The sequence below is a fragment of the Neodiprion pinetum genome, chromosome 1 (genome assembly GCF_021155775.2).
Source record: "Neodiprion pinetum isolate iyNeoPine1 chromosome 1, iyNeoPine1.2, whole genome shotgun sequence".
Classification (NCBI taxonomy): domain Eukaryota; kingdom Metazoa; phylum Arthropoda; class Insecta; order Hymenoptera; family Diprionidae; genus Neodiprion; species Neodiprion pinetum.
Window position 1 is genome coordinate 19,568,067 of NC_060232.1, and position 17,762 is coordinate 19,585,828.

The 17,762-nt window shown below is 38.8% G+C and overlaps 1 protein-coding gene across 1 annotated transcript in view; it reads right to left on the reverse strand.

Moving 5' to 3' along the window:
- Positions 1 to 17,762, reverse strand: part of LOC124224763 (uncharacterized) — a 32,217-nt gene that overhangs the window by 835 nt on the left and 13,620 nt on the right. The window contains exons 2-4 of the mRNA XM_046636968.2: positions 12,579 to 12,646; positions 12,118 to 12,188; positions 11,120 to 11,396 (exon numbers count right to left, since the gene is read on the reverse strand). Coding sequence (XP_046492924.1) covers positions 11,120 to 11,396; positions 12,118 to 12,188; positions 12,579 to 12,616 — 386 coding nt within the window. The 5' untranslated portion in view covers positions 12,617 to 12,646. The remainder of the gene's footprint in view (positions 1 to 11,119; positions 11,397 to 12,117; positions 12,189 to 12,578; positions 12,647 to 17,762) is intronic.

Here is a 17,762-nt window from a genome sequence, read left to right on the forward strand (position 1 = left end):
AACCCGTCCAAATACTCATCGTAGAGTTCACATTACATGACGCAGCTCGAAACCCTCCATCGTTGCTAAGTGGTGTTCGGAGTAGCATTTTCTTAGATTTTGAGACTTAATTCTAGATACAACTACAAGGTACAAAACGTACGTAGGATCAAAGGTATACATGATGGATAAATGAAAAAATATTCATAATTTCAATCTTTTTTTTTGTTTATTGAACGTAAGACTTACACAGAACATTGGATATTCGAATGCGATACTCAGATTATACGTATACGAATTAAAGTTGACCGTAGGGTCCGCCAAGATAGCGTATATGCAACCGTATCTCCTTACTGGCTGTCGTCACCTTCTGGAACAAATCTTCATTTTCGTGGAGGGCCTTGGTCAGTCGGTTGGGCAGAAAAATCGTGAAAGAGTCATCCAAGTCCAGAACGATTTTGTCTCCAAATTTCGTTTTAACCCGACGAACGCCACTGACCCGGTATTCGAAGTATACTTCGAGGTCCGAAAGCTTTTTTCAAGGGCAGAAGTGTCTCCAGGCGAGCGACTTCGTTCAATTTTTGAAAAGTCCATGATCGTTACGGTCGAGTTGTATGTGCTCGAAATCTCTTGTGAGTTGATTGAGGTCAGATCTGATTTTCAGCAGATGTTTTACTTCTCCAATATTCTTGAGGAGCAGTTCTAGTCGTTTCTTCAATTCACGTTGTTGTTCCAGAGCACTTCTCATTTGCAAGAAGAACAGCTTCAGACTGGCGATGAAGTTTTCACTTTTCGCTTATATAACGTTCCCCCAGAATAAATGAATTTTTTTTTGTAAAAACGTATGTCCCTCTTTATTTTATATCCGACACACAACAAGTATGCGTCTTTATTTTTTAGACAATCGACAGACATATGCATCGTTGTACAATTTCTTATATTTCGGAGCGTTCTTATCCTACATAACAATAATATTTTATACATCATGGTACAGTTATAGAGCTAAGGTGTAGGCTTGTAGCCCCACGGAAGCGTGTCGGTTGTATTTTGAAACACGATCCGCTTGTCGTCATTCCAGCTCAATGCTACTTTCTGCTGTTCTACGGTGTATACCTCGTGCTTTCGACTCAATATCAAATGCTGATTTGACGATAGATTTTCACGTTTCAACGCACAGTCCAAATAATCGTTGAAGGTTATTTTTCTTAACGTTGATCCTCTAACACCTTTGGCACGTTTATTGTCTGTCTCGTCTCCCAAGACTCGGAATGCGTACAATTTAGCTCGTAACCCTACAAATTCCAGCATGATTTTCCCGTTATTCTCGTCTTTCATCAAGCCGAGAACTTTTTTGTTCGCTAGAGGCATTCCATAAACGTTGTCAAGAGGATAATCAGACGTGTCGAATTTGTGCAAGTCCTCCTTAATGTGTTCGTATATGTCGGGGACGGTAAAATTGTAAATCAAACTGTCGGTATCCGTGTACATTAATTTTGCTCGGTTGCCGAATTTCTGCTTAATGTAATTGTAATGAAAATCGTAGATATATGTTTTAGCCAGATCCATGATGGAGAAACCTGCGTACAATGGTTTATTCAACTTGACTTTCGTCTTACTCATTTCAACGATAATTATATCTTTGTCGAAAACGGTGCAGCTGTGAAAATTGGGTTTGGCTATGGTAGCTCTAGCACCGTATCTTCCATCCCATTTCGTGATCAGCCTGACATCTCTATACTTTCGCACGTTTTCCATAGTTTTACCAAAAACTGCGTTGTTCATCAGTTTGTAAAAGTTTTTCTCAAATTCGTTGTGAGATTTTTTCCGCAAATCGGTATTTAAATCTATATAATTTTTGAGCCACCGGGTTTGTCTGAATTTGAGAACTCTATGAATTTTGAGTAATTTTAAGCCTAATTGTAAGCATTGTTTCAAAACGCGGTAGTGAACAACGTAGTTTTTCTTGGAAAATAGCGTGGGTGTCAATTTCGGTTGCTTACTATTCGAGATCGGAGGTATGTAGTGCTCCGGACACAGTGGTAAATCCTTATGAATTTCATGCAGTTCCTCAGGATATTCCAAATCAACCTCCAGTATGTAACCAAACTCCGCGTCGTCCGAGATGGTAAGAACGTCGCATTGTCCGAAGTCTGATAACCATTCGAAGGAACTGTATGGCAGAGCAAAGCTCATAGCAGCACCGTACAAATTATTAACGTCAAAGTACATGAGATAAGATTCTTCGACCTCAGGATCGAATTCCTCTCCCATATATCTATTGTTGGCCTTTGCGTATCTGTTCGAACACTGTGACACACCACCACGAATACCCTTTTCGATAAACATAACCATGTCTATGTCGGTGAGAAGCTCGAGTTCGATGCCTGTACATTTTAACATTGCATCAAACGACAGACCGGGCGCTGTGTAGTAATGTAACGGGTCCAGTTTGTACGTCGTCCAACAGCTCTGTCGAAAGTTTTGAAAAACGTCGGCCAGTAAAAACACGTCCGTCTGTAAATACAAGTCCGAATACTCTCCCAAAGTTTGAACGTTAAAAGTTTGCCAAACTTTACATGCATGTGCATAGTCGTCGTCTGATATATCCCGATCATTTAATTTTGAGTAAAATTGTTGTTTGGATGGTAACCGTGTGTCCTCGAGCTTCTCCCAACTGTCTATGTATTCGTACGGGAACACTCCTTTTCTGGTCAATAACTGAAATTTATCTGAGCTATGATAAAATTTTCGTGTGATTGATTTCTGATCATCACCGAGATACGTTGCTAATTTCTCAAGACTACTGGGCATGAAGCGGTACGAATCTACGAATCTAAACTTTATATCTGTCCCCTCGACGTATTTTGTAAATGAAATGTACTTTTCTTTGTTCACGGGTAGAAGCTCAGTTGTGCCCTCGAACGATGTGGCCAGTGCTTTGATCAGGAAATGTGAATCGTAACCCGACAGATTGTGGAATATCACTGGGATAATGTGCGAATTTTGGTAATTTAGATTGCAACCTCGGTGAGCAGCACCACGGTACTTTCCCGTGAAATGGCAGTGATCACGATGTTTCACGTCTGCGAGTGTAAACGGTTTTTCACAAATGTGACACACTGTTGTTGAGTGAAATTCGTTGATTTGATTGAAATTTAGTGGTTCCATCGGTACAACAGTCTTGAAATAAACTTCCAACGAATGTGCCAATTCCGCTAACTCGTTCACAAACCATTGAACGCAAGTCTCTCCACGATTAATTTTGAATTTTGAAAGCGAATCGTCAAACGCGCAATGCAGATAGTAAGCTATACTATACGGAAGATGCTTCTGATAAATTATTCTATTTTCCCCAAAACTTTCATGTGTGGGTTGCAGTAAACATTCGAGATCCGCGTAAATGCAGAATGGAACGGTTTCTTTGTGCTTGAAATTTTTGAATTTGAGTATTTTTCCTCATCTGTAGGTAGAATAACTTTGGTTTTGTTTAAATTCATGCAATCTACATTGTGCTTTGTTAAACACTCTTCAGATTGAAAGTGTGATAGACACCTATCACATAACCAAGTACGACCATTGCGTTTCGAAATTTGAGAACTTGTCAACCGCGATAAATTCCGAATCCATGCAAAATGATGTGTTACATTCTTTTCAATATTTTCCATACTATCATCGTCATCGTCGTTTTCAGACTCTATTACTAAAAGATGGATTGTAGGCTTATCAGACTTGTTTCGGCTTAAATAAATGGGTACGATTTCACTGCGCTTTTGTTTTTCCGCACTATCTATACCGTAAACGTTAATTGAAAGACCGTTAAGCTTCTCAAATTTTGAAATGGTGTTTTTGTCTAAAGACATTGGAAAATGCAAATCGTCGTATTGTAGCACTGAGCTGAAATGTGGATACGAAGTAATTTTGCTGGGATTGTTGTTGTCGGCTGGGAACAGAGCTGCGGTGACCGACCAGAGGAAGCAATACGAGTCGCTGTTACGGATGTTGACGACAGCCTTCTTATCTTGAATATCTTTGGGTAGTGGTGTGTATGTGAAGACACCGCCTCGTAGTGGCACGTACTTGTTGATATTCACAGTCAAATTGATTATTTCGGTCAGCGACCAGCCCGAATCCTTTTCCTGGAAATCTTCCACCTTTTTCAACAAACGCTCCGTCGCGTTTTCGATGAACCATTCGTTGATATCCGTTGTCTGGAGGATGATTTCATTTCTCGTATTAAAAAATTTGATCTCTTCCACCGTGCGATCAACTTTTCTGAGTTCAAATTTACAAGCCAGGATAACGTTGGCTTTCAAGCTCCTGTCTTTCTTCAGAGCGTTTTTCAGCCTCGTCACAGCTAGTACCTTTGCGTCTTCTAGAAATCTCTCCACATCTTTATGCTTCAAATTGACGATGGATCCAGTTCGAATTCTACTCTCGAAAGCTGATTCCAAATCTTCCCACCGTACTCGATCGCTTCTTCGTCGGCTTCGTAATCCGTCACCCACTTTCTGCAATTGTTGAAATTTGACTGTCAACGATTTCAGAATTCCAATTGTAGTCAAAATTCTTGTCTTCTCCCCGATCGTTGAGGCGTTGTTGCGTAAGATTTTATTCAAAAGCCTGATATTTTGGGTTCCGAGTCGAATCCATTTTGCAATTTCTGCCGGCGACGATTTTTCCGATAAAATCTTGAACGCCGATTCCATAATATCGATCAATCTCAAACACTTCGCGGATTCCATCTTGAGCTTTTTCCTCACGTATGCTTGACAGCTTGTGACGTAATAATCGTTTGCAGTGATGAGCGTCCTTTTTATAGGGCAGCTGTACGGATGCGCGCGCACCTTTTGGCATTCCAAGAGCGATAGTAACCCGACACCGCAGATCCATGGCTCTGTACCGCGACTATCGGTCGACCTTGGATATCAAACCGACATCCGAGTAAGTGAAAAACAATTCTCGGAACCATTAATTTTGGAATGTCACGTGGTTGATAAGGTGGGAAAGGAATGTGAGGTGGTTGATATCAAACCGACATCCGAATAAGTGAAACACGATTCTCGGAACCATTAATTTTGGAATGTCACGTGGTTGGTAAGGTGGTTAGACAAAACAATGCGTTCGACAAGTTTCGACGGCGAGCGGTATGCGGTCAAAGGATTTCGGTGCGACGTTGGGACAAACAATTCTCGGAACTATTAATTTTGGAATGTCGCTAGGTTGATAAGGTGGGAAAGGAATGTGGGGTGGTTGATGTTACACATCAGCAGTCCTACCGTGTTGGTGCGACGTTGAATTTGAGCCAAACAATTCTCGGAACCATTAATTTTGGAATGTCACATGGTTGATAACGTGGGAAAAGAATGTGGGGGTGGTTGATGTTACACATCAGCAGTCCTACCGTGGGAAAAGAATGCGGGACGGTAAAAAAGTTCTCGCCTCCGCTGCGCCCTCTACCGTTGGCAGGCGAGCACTACAGACCTTTGGTCGGTGAGATTGTCGGTAAAACAGCACGATTTTGACCCTCGATCGATAAGAATTGCCGGCAAAGCAGTGCGATTTTCACCGTCGACCGATACAACTGTCGGTAAGGTTGCATGGTCTTATCTAATGAGAGTGGGGGTAACCTTTACGGGTTTGCGTCTGGGCTGCGCGGAGCGGTTCGGTCAGTAAAGAAGGTGTTTGTACTCAGAACTCTCCTTGCTGTACTACTTCTCTGTTAACTACCGTCTCTTGTTTTAAAGCTACCGTTTACTGCTATTCTTCCGAAATTATTGTGAACAACGATTGTTTATTTTAGTAACTACCGCTGTCGATACCATTTTATTTGCCTGTCTCAACCATGTAAACTTCTCGACAATATATGATCGATTGACCTGTTCATTTTCTTTTTGACTTGAGTTTATTCTTTATTTTGTTATTTTCTTTAATTCTGGAATTACTGTTAGCTGCCTTGAATACCGCGACTCTACCGGGATGTACGCGTACGTACCTGAGCCTAGCCAGCCATACAACGGGTTCTCTATTTATCTCTTTTGTACGGTTTTGTGTTATTTTTATTGATTTGTATTATTGTTTGAAAATCGACGCTAACGCGTCTGGCGCCCAACGTAATTGATTTTGTTATAGTATGATATTGTGAATAAGTAGAGAATCGCGCCAAAGTGTCAACGGTAAGTCCTCATCCGAAGGTAACAGAATTTAGCGTTACAGTATATACCTATACATATATAATGAATTGTTAAATAACTATTAGTTTAAACAATTTGTTAATAACTTTTGGGCAGTATTATTATTCATGATTGTTATTCATAGCATGCCGAATGTTGTTGAATTTTTACAGATTTTTATTAAATAACAAAGTACGAAAAGTCTGATCGTATACAATTTTTGGCTGGGACGTTGCGTCTTCTGAGGTTGTAATAAACTGTTTTTTTTTCTTTTATTTATTAGATCCAATAAAAAACACTCAACAATATAATAATACTAAAATTATTAATACCAACAAAAAAATAGCCGTAATACCCACTTTCCCTTGATTCTGCGTGAACTTCAAAAAATGGTACACCTCAAAATCAGTGACCAAAATATCTGCCAACTTTTTTTTTATATTCGGGTAGTCCTATCGAATCGAATGGATGCAACTAGAACGACGAACAAATGATTTAGTAGAGCTTTTTTTTACATTTTTACAACTACGTCCCGTGATAACGCAGGGCCCTGCATGTCTGCCTCTGGATTTTCAACGTTTTGAGGATGATTCTGACCATCAGTTCAAGAGGCCGACACGAACACATGATTTAGTACCCTTTGTTTTTACATGTTTCATATCGATATGAAAAACGAACAAATCATTTACCAAAATGGAAGCCAGCTCCCTAACTATTGGAGAATTTCAAAATCGATATGTTGGAGTGCAAGCCGGCATAAGGTTTCACTATTTTCCGCTTCTTCATCTCTATAACAACTATTTCTTTCGGATATTTCTTCAACAATCCCACACAGTAATGAGACATCCATTGAACGTCGCAGGGAGCTCACATTACGATTGTGACGTCCCGGGATTGGTCCCAGAAAAGACGCGGGAAGGTCTCTAGAACCTGCTATGTCCCGATTTCGGAACTCTCTCGAACGTCACTCGAACGTCTCACGGCACGCTCAACGGAGGTTCTAGAGACTTCGAGACGACGCGACGTTCCAATTTTCAATCTACAGTAATGATATTTTATATTATACATTTAAAGGATAGTTTATAGAACCTGAGTGCAATAAATTTGCTTCTAAAGGATAGATTTTTCTTTAAAAAGTCGGTATATTTTTTTTAATATTACCAACTTGGTAGACACAAGTAGTTTTTTTTTTTAAGTGCAGCTAATTCTCTCCGATTCTGAACTATCTATATAATTATTGACAATCGACAGAGTTGAATGGGAATGAAAAGACAAATATCGTGTAACTACTTCGATTATAATATATATTTCGACTAGGGGCTTCGCCCCTGCGCGCTTCGCGCGCCAACCCCACCTCGGCGCTACGCGCCTCACTATTTCCTTATACACTATCTGTTAGACAGGTGAATTTATTTGTGCTGATTTGATGACAGGTCCGCAACTGTTGATCGGTTGTTTCCGATCAACCCGACATTGCTATTGGCTCCCTATGCAGGTCTGCTCAGATTGTTTTCGTAAACGAATCCACTCACATGTACAAAACCCCCGATGCCATGCATCCCCAATTCCATTTGGCGACTTATTTTGCTATAGTTGATATTTTCCCTATAGTAGAAGAAATTCATAGCTTTGCTATAAGTAGAATTTCTATGGCTTCAGACAAATTAAAAACTCGTTATGATATTCGAGTCAGGGATACAAAATTTAATCCCGGAGATTCTGTCTGGCTCTTTCAACCTCGAAGACAGAAAGGACGATGTCCGAAACTACAAAGAAACTGGGAAGGCCCTTACTTAGTGGTTAACCGAATCAAGGATTTACGGGATATAACTCTCGTCGAGTTCTATTTCTACTTGTGTGAGTACTTCTACTGACATGTTTGCCATTATGATTTATTTGAAACGATACTCAGTCTCACCTCTGCTTGTCGATCTTGAGTGCCGTATACACAATACGCCAGCGCGCGAAAAAGACAATTCCCGTCGGGAATCATCTTGATAATTCTCGTTTGCATGTTTATTTTTTGCGTGTCAGAAACAGATACCTATAAAAATATTTGTCAAAGACTGTCATAAACAGCCGATGACAGCTGTCAAAGAAAGTTTTGTTTGCTAGATGCTTTTTGCAGAGATGAGTAGGGAGATCTGCAACGCTCGGTTTTTCGTGATACCGGCTAGATTGGAGCGTCGACGTGACACCTAGGCGGCCACGCACCGAAGGTGGCCCATTTCCGACCTGACACCTAGGCGGCCATACACCGAAGGTGGCCCACAATCGTGTATATATAGATATACTCGGTCGCTCGAGCAAGTGGTTGCCAATCGCATCCTTGTCCTCGCTCGCACAGATGTTTCCAGGAATGCAAGAATTGGGATTTTTCTTGTTTCAATTATGAATGTCAGTGAATAAAAGTATCTCCAGATTTGATAAATTTTGGATTCAATTAGCGGACGCTGAACCAAAATAATTAACCATTCCCAGCTCGAATACTTATTTTTTTTTTTTAATAAATATTATTTTTTTATTGATATGAAAATATGTGACGCCTGGTGTTCTCGAATATTTGTACACGCAGTCTATGTAAAAATATGCGAAGCCAGCTCGATAACATTTATGCAAAATGTGCAATGGGCAAGTGGTTGGGGGAAATTATTTTTTTCTCGAACTGAATCTTCCAAAGAATCATCAGCGAATTCCGAGCAAGCTCCGTAAACATATCACGCAAACGCGCGTACACGGACGTAGCTGTAGCGCAGCTGAGTGGATACCTCATGAGGGTGGGGTATTGCGGGACACGGGTTCGATCCCGAGTCGCTTTTTATTTTTTTATTTTGTTTTTTATTTTTTTATTTTGTTTTTTATTTATTTATTTTTTTCTTTTAGAAGAGAACAAATAATTGAAACAATAAAATACCGAGATTGAATCGATTTGTTCCCCGTTTTTGGCGCCTCTTTTTTTTACTTAATCCCCGCCCCTTTTTTATTACGGGCAACTCAGAAGAGAGAAAATAAATGAAAGTGAGAGTAGACCGACTTTTTTTTTCCTTACATTTTTTTTTATTTCATATTCTTACTTAATCCCGCTTTCTTTTTTGTGTTTTTGATAACCGAGAAGAGAAAAAAAGAATGTAAAAAAAACAATTCCGAGAGTGTGTAAATTTTTTTCCATTTTTTTTTTTCCGTTTCGTTATTTGGTAACCCGGATGAGAAAAATTTCAGCTATCTCTCTCGTAATCATGCGTCGGCTGATCAATCCTCGCGTGCTCTTAGAAGTGAATATATATATATATATATATATATATATATATATATATATATATATACGTATATTAGGCTGATTAAAAAAAAACGGCTAATTTTTTTTTTTCAAAATCCTCACATAAAAACTTCCGAGAAGGTGTGAAAAGAAGCCTGTAAAAAGCAGAGCCCTTAATATTATTATTAAGAGGTCGCGCATCGGGAATTTCTATTTCCCGTTTAAATAACACAGGAATAAATTTTTTTAAATTTTGCAATTTCGTATTTTTGCAACGGCTCATTGAATTAGCGGACCAAAGCACATTTTTGTAGGAAATTTGACGCTCTACAAAAAAAGTCCTTACAAAGTTTTCGATAGTCACACTCCTTCAAAAGTTATTCGCGGTCAAAGTTGAACTTACAAAAAAATTCAATGTTTTTTTTTTTCGATGATACTATGAATCTTTTCTCATTATTTTGTTATGAAGAGGATAGATTTCGGAAAAATTACATTTTTAAATAGTCAAGTGCATCAGTTATGGATTCTCCATGACAACATGTTTATTATTTAACATCGCATTTTTGTAAGGTAACTTTATATTGACTCGATGGGAAAATTAATGATTGAAAAAGCCCAATTAGAGTAAGATATATTTATTAAATATATCTTTATAACAAAATAATAAGAAAAGATTCATAGTATCATCGAAAAAAAAAAAAACATTGAATTTTTTTGTAAGTTCAACTTTGACCTCGAATAACTTTTGAAGGAGTGTGACTATCGAAAACTTTGTAAGGACCTTTTTTGTAGAGCGTCAAATTTCCTACAAAAATATGCTTTGGTCCGCTAATTCAATGAGCCGTTGCAAAAATACGAAATTGCAAAATTTAAAAAAATTTATTCCTGTGTTATTTAAACGGGAAATAGAAATTCCCGATGCGCGACCTCTTAATAATAATATTAAGGGCTCTGCTTTTTACAGGCTTCTTTTCACACCTTCTCGGAAGTTTTTATGTGAGGATTTTGAAAAAAAAAAATTGGCCGTTTTTTTTGAATCAGCCTAATATATATATATATATATATATATATATATTCCCGGTTTATTGTTTTTGCAGTATACTTCGACTTCACCGGTCGACTCTCGATTCAAATATTTATGGGAAATTTTGCATGTATATCTCGAAATATATCCCGAAATGACGAAGTTTACAATGTATTACCATAAAAGTTTGAATCAAATATCAAGGACCCTGACTTGTGTCTGGAATCAGTAGAATCACCCACGTTCATCATTCAACTGCAATCATTAATTGTCATTGCAGTTGATTTCTACTTTTCCTAAATATCATTGAATACCCTGAAAATGTTCTGAAAATATCCTTGAATTTTTTATGGATTCTTTAGTAGGCACCACGAATGAAATACGTATGCTCTATACGAAAGGGTGACCAATGTAAAGAATGTCGCACGAAAGCTGGTTGTGTTGGGATAATGGTCAACATGGAGTCGAATGCACCATGTCCACTCCTTGTGCTGTCATTTCAAACAGAACAATCACTAGGAAGACGTGCACTTGGCCAAACAATCAACGAACGTACGTCAGAAAATAGAATAAATGTTGTCATTACCCAATACTATTATTATTCTTATTACTATCAGGAATATCATCATTATTATTATTAGTCTTTTTTGTATGGTTTTTATTTTTACCGCATCAATTTTTGTTACATACGATTGAGTATCGTGTTCACCACCACTGCTAACGCTCGTTCCTCCGTCGTCCGCGGGTCCGAAGACGTCTGCTTCGACGGACCGTCGGTGCGAGTCTTTCGGAACCGCGGATTCCGAGACACTCGCTTGTCCCGCTGGATCGAGGTGGATTCGGCCACCTTGTGTAGTTGCGGAGTATCTGACGCAGATGCGGACGTTTTTTCTTTTTGTTTCCTGGCCTTTTTTTTGTCCCACCATCGCCAATTTTTTTTTTTTCTTTTTATTCTCGTTCGGGGTAGCTGTAAAAGCAGAACAACACAACTGAGAGTAACCTATTGCAGTCCACTACAATCATCTACGCTGGTCCGCGTGGAAAATTAAAAAAAAAACCACACAAGGTCGTATATGACTTCACCCGATTTCTTTTTAACTTTCTTTGAAGTATTTGTAAAAAAAAAAATTGAAAGTAAAAGTTGTAGTTTTCGATCTTCTTTTTAATAACATTGGCATCATAATTTTGACGGCCCTGTAAACTCTATTTTCCATGAAACAATTTTTTTTAAATTGTTTTCTCCAGACAGACCACTTTTCCGTAAGATTCCATAAAAAATCACCAGATCGGGCCCGCCTAGAGTTCTGGACTTAAAAAGTAAATTCTAAATCAAATCAGGCGACTGTACAATGTTTTTTTTAGACTCCACAACCCTAAACGACTGCATTCTGACGATTCTTTTACTGAATCTAAACATTTGGCCGAAGATTTACTAAAGTTGGTAACAAAATAAGTGTATTCTTTGTATTAAAAAAACAATCTAAATATGCAAATTGCATAAAGTATCCATCCGCGAGCAGGGCTTGCTATACCTCTTACTCTTTGGCAATACCGAATGGAAAACTTACAACCTTCTCCAGCATTGTCTGTGTAAGCTATGTATGTGTAAGGCTCCACTGTATGTTTGGAATGCCGATATTGAAATGGTGAATAAAAAAGCGCACCGCATGCATCACACAAGTACTTACGATTCGGAGTTTTTGGGACCTCCGCGCTGTCCGAGGCAACACCAGGTTGAGGCGTTGTACTTTCATCCATCCTGCAATGAATAAAATATTCTTTGTACAGATGGGGTGTAGGGAATAAGACCGGAATAAGTCGGGATGCGAACATGTCGGGTCAATTGTTATTGAGGAAGGGGGACTCTGCATAGAGGCCTTAACATTTTTTTATTTATGGAAACAAAAGTCGTATCTACAATCCGAAACGATAGATTGTTCGAAATGCTTCAATCGGCGTGTTAGAAAAATTGAAATTGGTATGTAACAAATTGTCGGAAGCGTTGTTGAGGAAATATTTTTTTTTGTTTAAAAAAATGCATCTCCACAATTTATTACATTCCGATGTGAATATTTGATGACATGATTGTTAAACGGTTACCAACAAACGCTGATTTGGGATTTCCAAAGCGATTTGTGCGCGTACTTACATTTCGTCCTGGTTGACGATCCGGTTTAACGCCTCCATCTCAGTCGCCAAATTGTCAACAGGATTCGTCTGTACATAAGACAAGGAATATGAGATAATTCTGTTTGCAGCATTCAGTTTATGACGACTGCCATTGTTTCGTCCTATGAACGATTAAAATGCTAATCGACAACGCATACTGGAATGTTGATACAGGATATTCTATCTCAACTCTTACGATTTTGCGTACGCGGGTTAGCGATTTTACCGTTCGTCTGAAAATTACTTTCGTTTTACTATGTACACAAGGGTGGTCGTTAGATGGCTTTTTTTGGAATTTCAATGTTGGATGGTCGTAGATCAGCTTGAAATATATTTTTTTTAAATCTCTAATTTTCAAAAATTTTTATTCTGAGCCCTTAGTGACCCTGCTGGCCCGTAATTTTCTTCGCTCAAAATAAAAATCTGAAAGAGATTAAAAAATTTTTTTTTATATATTCGAAGCCGATCTACGACAATCTAACATTGAAATTGCAAAAAAGCAATTTAACAACCAATCTAATATCTATGGGGCATTCCACATTGAATTGCAACCAATGTACCTCACCTCCTCTCATTTTGATAATTTGTTAGTAGGATCTTGCAACCGATCCACAAGGGTCTCGGAATTTTTTTCAGATTTTTTTAGCCACTGGTGAAATTTAAAAAAAAACGGAAAACTAATTTCGAGAACGACATTTTTAAAAATCTGAACAAATTCACACTGATTTAAAATACGATCCCATTATCGTGTCGTGCTTACAAATCATATTTTCAATTATAAAATCAGTGTGAATTTTCTCAGAATTTTAAAAGAAGCGTTTTCGGAATTGGTTTTTCAATTTTTTTCTATTTCAGTGGTGGCTAAAGAAATCTGCAAAAAATTCCGACACTGTTTTAAGTCGGTTGAAATCGTGGTTGCAACATCATACAATGATCAAAATCGAAGAGGGTGAGGAACATGGGTTGTAAATTTGACGTGGAATGCCCCATATACAATATATATCTATTAGGATGGTCGTTAAATGGATTTTTTACGTTAATGGCTTCGAATATAAAAAACCATCTCTAATTTTTTCAAATTTTCATTTCGAGCTTCTAGTGGCCTTATTGGTCAGTGATTTTCTTTTTAATCAGAAAAAAAGGGAATTTTATGATTTCCGCAATCTTGCCTATTGACAGTGGTCTCAGATAGGAAATATCTTCAGGATTACGGAAAAAATTATTTAAAAAATCCCACCTGTGCGCAAAATTGTCAAGAATCGATTTGAATACCAAAAAATTAAGGATATTTGGAAATTGAGAAAAATGTTTTCCCAAAAGAAAAAAAAGAAAAAATAATCGAAAATGTGTACTATATTCTTGGGCATTGGAAGGGAATTCCCCACACATCTTCTTCCTATACAATCAAAAATAAAAACCTTTGCCAATTCAAGGAAAATTAAATAAAGTATAAAATACATCTACAGTTTTGACAGTAATGGAAAATAGAGATTACTAAAAACACATGTATTGTTTTTTAATAATAATTTTCTGTATCTCTTGTCGTTTACGAGATAAATGCGAAAAAACGCGAATTTCATAGAAAAATCAGGTTTAGTGGCCCGTACTACCTCGCCGGTGTGAGTTACGACTTTTCCGCAATGGGCGCTTTTGTAGAGCGTTTAACTCTGAGAAATACTTGTCTATGGTCAAAGCAATGCCATGAAATGCCGCTGAGCTATAGAAATTTAAAGATAAAAAATCCGAGTTTCCGTGTATTTTCAATGGGAAATCTTTACACGCCTTGGTCTAGGACTTAATATCAATATTAAGGGCTCAAACTTTCAGGGAATTTTTTTTTTTGTCTTTCCAAAAAAATTTCCTGATGGGACTGAAAAAAAAAATAGTCGAAAAAAAAGCACCCTAATATACCCCCCTTTGGTCGTTTACCGACCGAAAACGTTGGATCCAAAAATTGAAAGCTCATTGATTTTTTTTCTATCACAATCGACTCGGTTTATTGTTTTTTGCATTATACTTCGACTTCGCCGGTAGACTCTCGATCCAATTATTTATGAGAAAATTTGCATGTATATCTCGAAATATATCCCGAAACGACGAAGTTTACAATGTATTACTTTGTATGCGATCACGGCTTCCCCCAAATCTAGCTACCAATTTTTCGATCGTCAGTCGCAACTCGTGTTACGAATACTCAACATCGTAATCTCGTAATAAGGGAGTGGCTTCTGTATGTGCTTTGCTGCGTCGAAAAACATACAAAAATGGATAAAAACAAACCGCAACGTGCGCGCGATCTCTGCGCTTACCGTGGTTGTAAGAATTCGAAATTTACGGGAACAAAACTATACAGATTTCCTGTGGCAGGAGATTGCCGCCTTGATGCGTGGGTAAAAAATACCGGTAAGTGTTGCATTGTAATTATTTGCATTTTTTCTCGAAATGGAAAATTGCAAGAATCTGGGAGAACAGCGAAATCCAAAATAACTAACGCTATGCGAAAAAGGATGTACTGAAGAATGCGTGGTACATTTATTTCTTAATTTTTTTATTAATTTTTTTTCATTTTTTTTCCGATTCTATCCAGCATACAAATTTTTTTTTTTTTAAATTCCATTTCCTAAATGAAAAATGAGTGCTTTCATGCATCATGAGAAACGTCTACCCTGTGGCAGACGTCTGCCGAGAAACGTCTGCGGTGTCTCTGGATAATGCAAAAACTTGTAAAAAAATTATGGTGGGAAAAAATTGTTGAACAAATTTCCGTTCATATTCTTTTCTTATATTATAGAATGAATTCGTTCGTTTCTCTAAACATGTATGAAATTGTTCAAAATTTTCACTCCATTTTAAATTCAATTTTTATAATTTCTGTAAACTTGTGAAGGGTGAATTTTTGATATATGTTCGGAGAAATATTCCGTGTTGCATCTAAGAAGTATGCGGGGTATTAAACGATCAGAAATTAAACCTATATGAATTCTCGAAAACAGAAATTTTCGAAAAGAGACAATGAAAAAAAAAATCATTGCACTTGCTTGCAAATATATTTACATTAATTTAATAGTAGAAAAAATAAAGTTTTCTAGAGGTTTTCTGAACAACATTTTTTTAAACGATTGATTTCAAACTTTTTCACTTTATGATGACAACAAAAAATGTTCTTCGCATCTGCAGAATGTTTTTTTTTTACTGATTTTTACCTTATCGCAAAGTACTCAAAATTATCACCAAAACTCACTTTTGGTAGGAAAAAAAAACTCTTCTATCGAGTTTCAAATTCAATATATTCACACGGCGCGGTTAGGCGCAGATGAGTCACTTGTTAATGCAGGTACATTTCTTCCGGAATCGCAGGCAATAAGTACTTGCTGACTTTATCACCGGAAACATTACGGACGTGGGGGTTATGCCGGGAGCATTTCAGCCCGATGTAGTTCATTGGCAACAGACTTTCGCAACATGCGATTCCTCTTATGTTTCTCGAGAGTGTTGACGATTCGAAGGCCCACCCGGAAGTCCGAACTTCATCCACATATGCGGAAGGTCCAGTGGATGATTGCGCAGTCCGTACAATGGTAAGTGATGCAATTTCTCTCGCAACGCCGCACCCGGTCGAGTTCGAGTCGTTGATTCTCAACGATTCTGCCGATGAACCGGTGCCGTTCATTTCCGCGTTTGCGGCTAACCACTCTGTCATAACGGCGGGTACCGTTTCCTCGGGTTTGACGGAAACGGTGCTTGTTATGCCTTGTGAATCTGTAGAGGTACAAAGCACAGGTGAGTCCGCCTTTGATACGGTTCACTCGTCGGCATCGGCGTGTGTGCCTACGGGCGTAGGTGAAGAAGATTTGCACGTTTCGGAGCATGCGCGTAAGTATAGGAAGACAGTGGTGAGCTTTGCTGATTCGGATGACGAAAATTGCACGTAGATGAGCGTAGAACCGCAACCCGATGATAGTAACCCTGCATGTCAGACGCCTGAGGGACACATGTCATGTGTGGGTGATCTGTCACTCCTCGCAAAAGTGTTGCGTCATCTGCGTAAACAAAATGCCGCTTTGATACGGGAAAATGCATCGAAGACGAAAACGATTCGACAACTCCGTCAGAAGCTGAAACGAGCTTTGAGGACAGGTGCACGTGTGGAGAGAAAAAAATTGTCCCTCGATAGTTTTCTTGATCAGTAGAAGAGTTTGCGGCCGCCAGCAAGAACGATGATGAAGCTCCAATTGCACCGGAAAAATGCTCCTTATTCGGAGGAAGAAAAAGATCTTGCAAAGCAGCTTTTTTACTACTCAGCGTCTGCGTATACGCGTTTGAGAGATGCAGGATGCATGTTTCCGGCGGAAAGTACCGTGCGCAATTGGATCTCGGAGGTTGACATAAAACCCGGCTTCTGCAATTTCATATTCCAGAAGTTGAAAGTCAAAATTGAAGAGTTGCCTATCGAAAATAGGGTATGCGCTCTAAAATGGGACGAGATGACAATCAAACAATTTGAAGAATATTCGGAGAAATTCGATTGCATCGAAGGTCTGGTTGATCTTGGCCCACTCGGTCGAAGGGATGAACGCGCGCGCTACGTCTTCGTTTTTTGCCTCGACAGTTTGAACGCAAATCAATCATGGCGGCAACAACTCGCGTATTTTCTTCCCGGGACTGGCATGAAGGCCGAGGAGATTCATACCTTGGTCGATGAATGCCTCCGTCGATTGCATGAAGCTGGAGCCGTAGTTCACCTCGTGACATGTGATCAGGGTCCCTCGAACCAAAAATTGTTCAATTCTTGTTTCAAAGTGTCAGAGGAGAGTCCGTGCTTTATGAGCGGTGGCCGAAATTACTTTGCTTCATTCGACTTTCCTCATTTGATAAAACGTCTTTTGAGCACGTTGCGAACACACAAAATACTGTACTGGAGGGGGCAGATTATCGCTTCGTACGAAGATTTTGTAAAAACTTGGAGATACGATAACTGCAGTACTACCTCGAATCTACTCTCTCACATCTCCGAGGCGCACTTGTTTCCATCGTCCTTTCAGGCGATGAACGTTAAGCGTGCTTTTCAAATTTTGAGCCGCCGTTTTGCAGCGGCAATAACAACTGCAAGCAAGGATCCGCACGGGCTCAACACGGAAACGTGGCAGGCTAGCGCAGCTTTTGC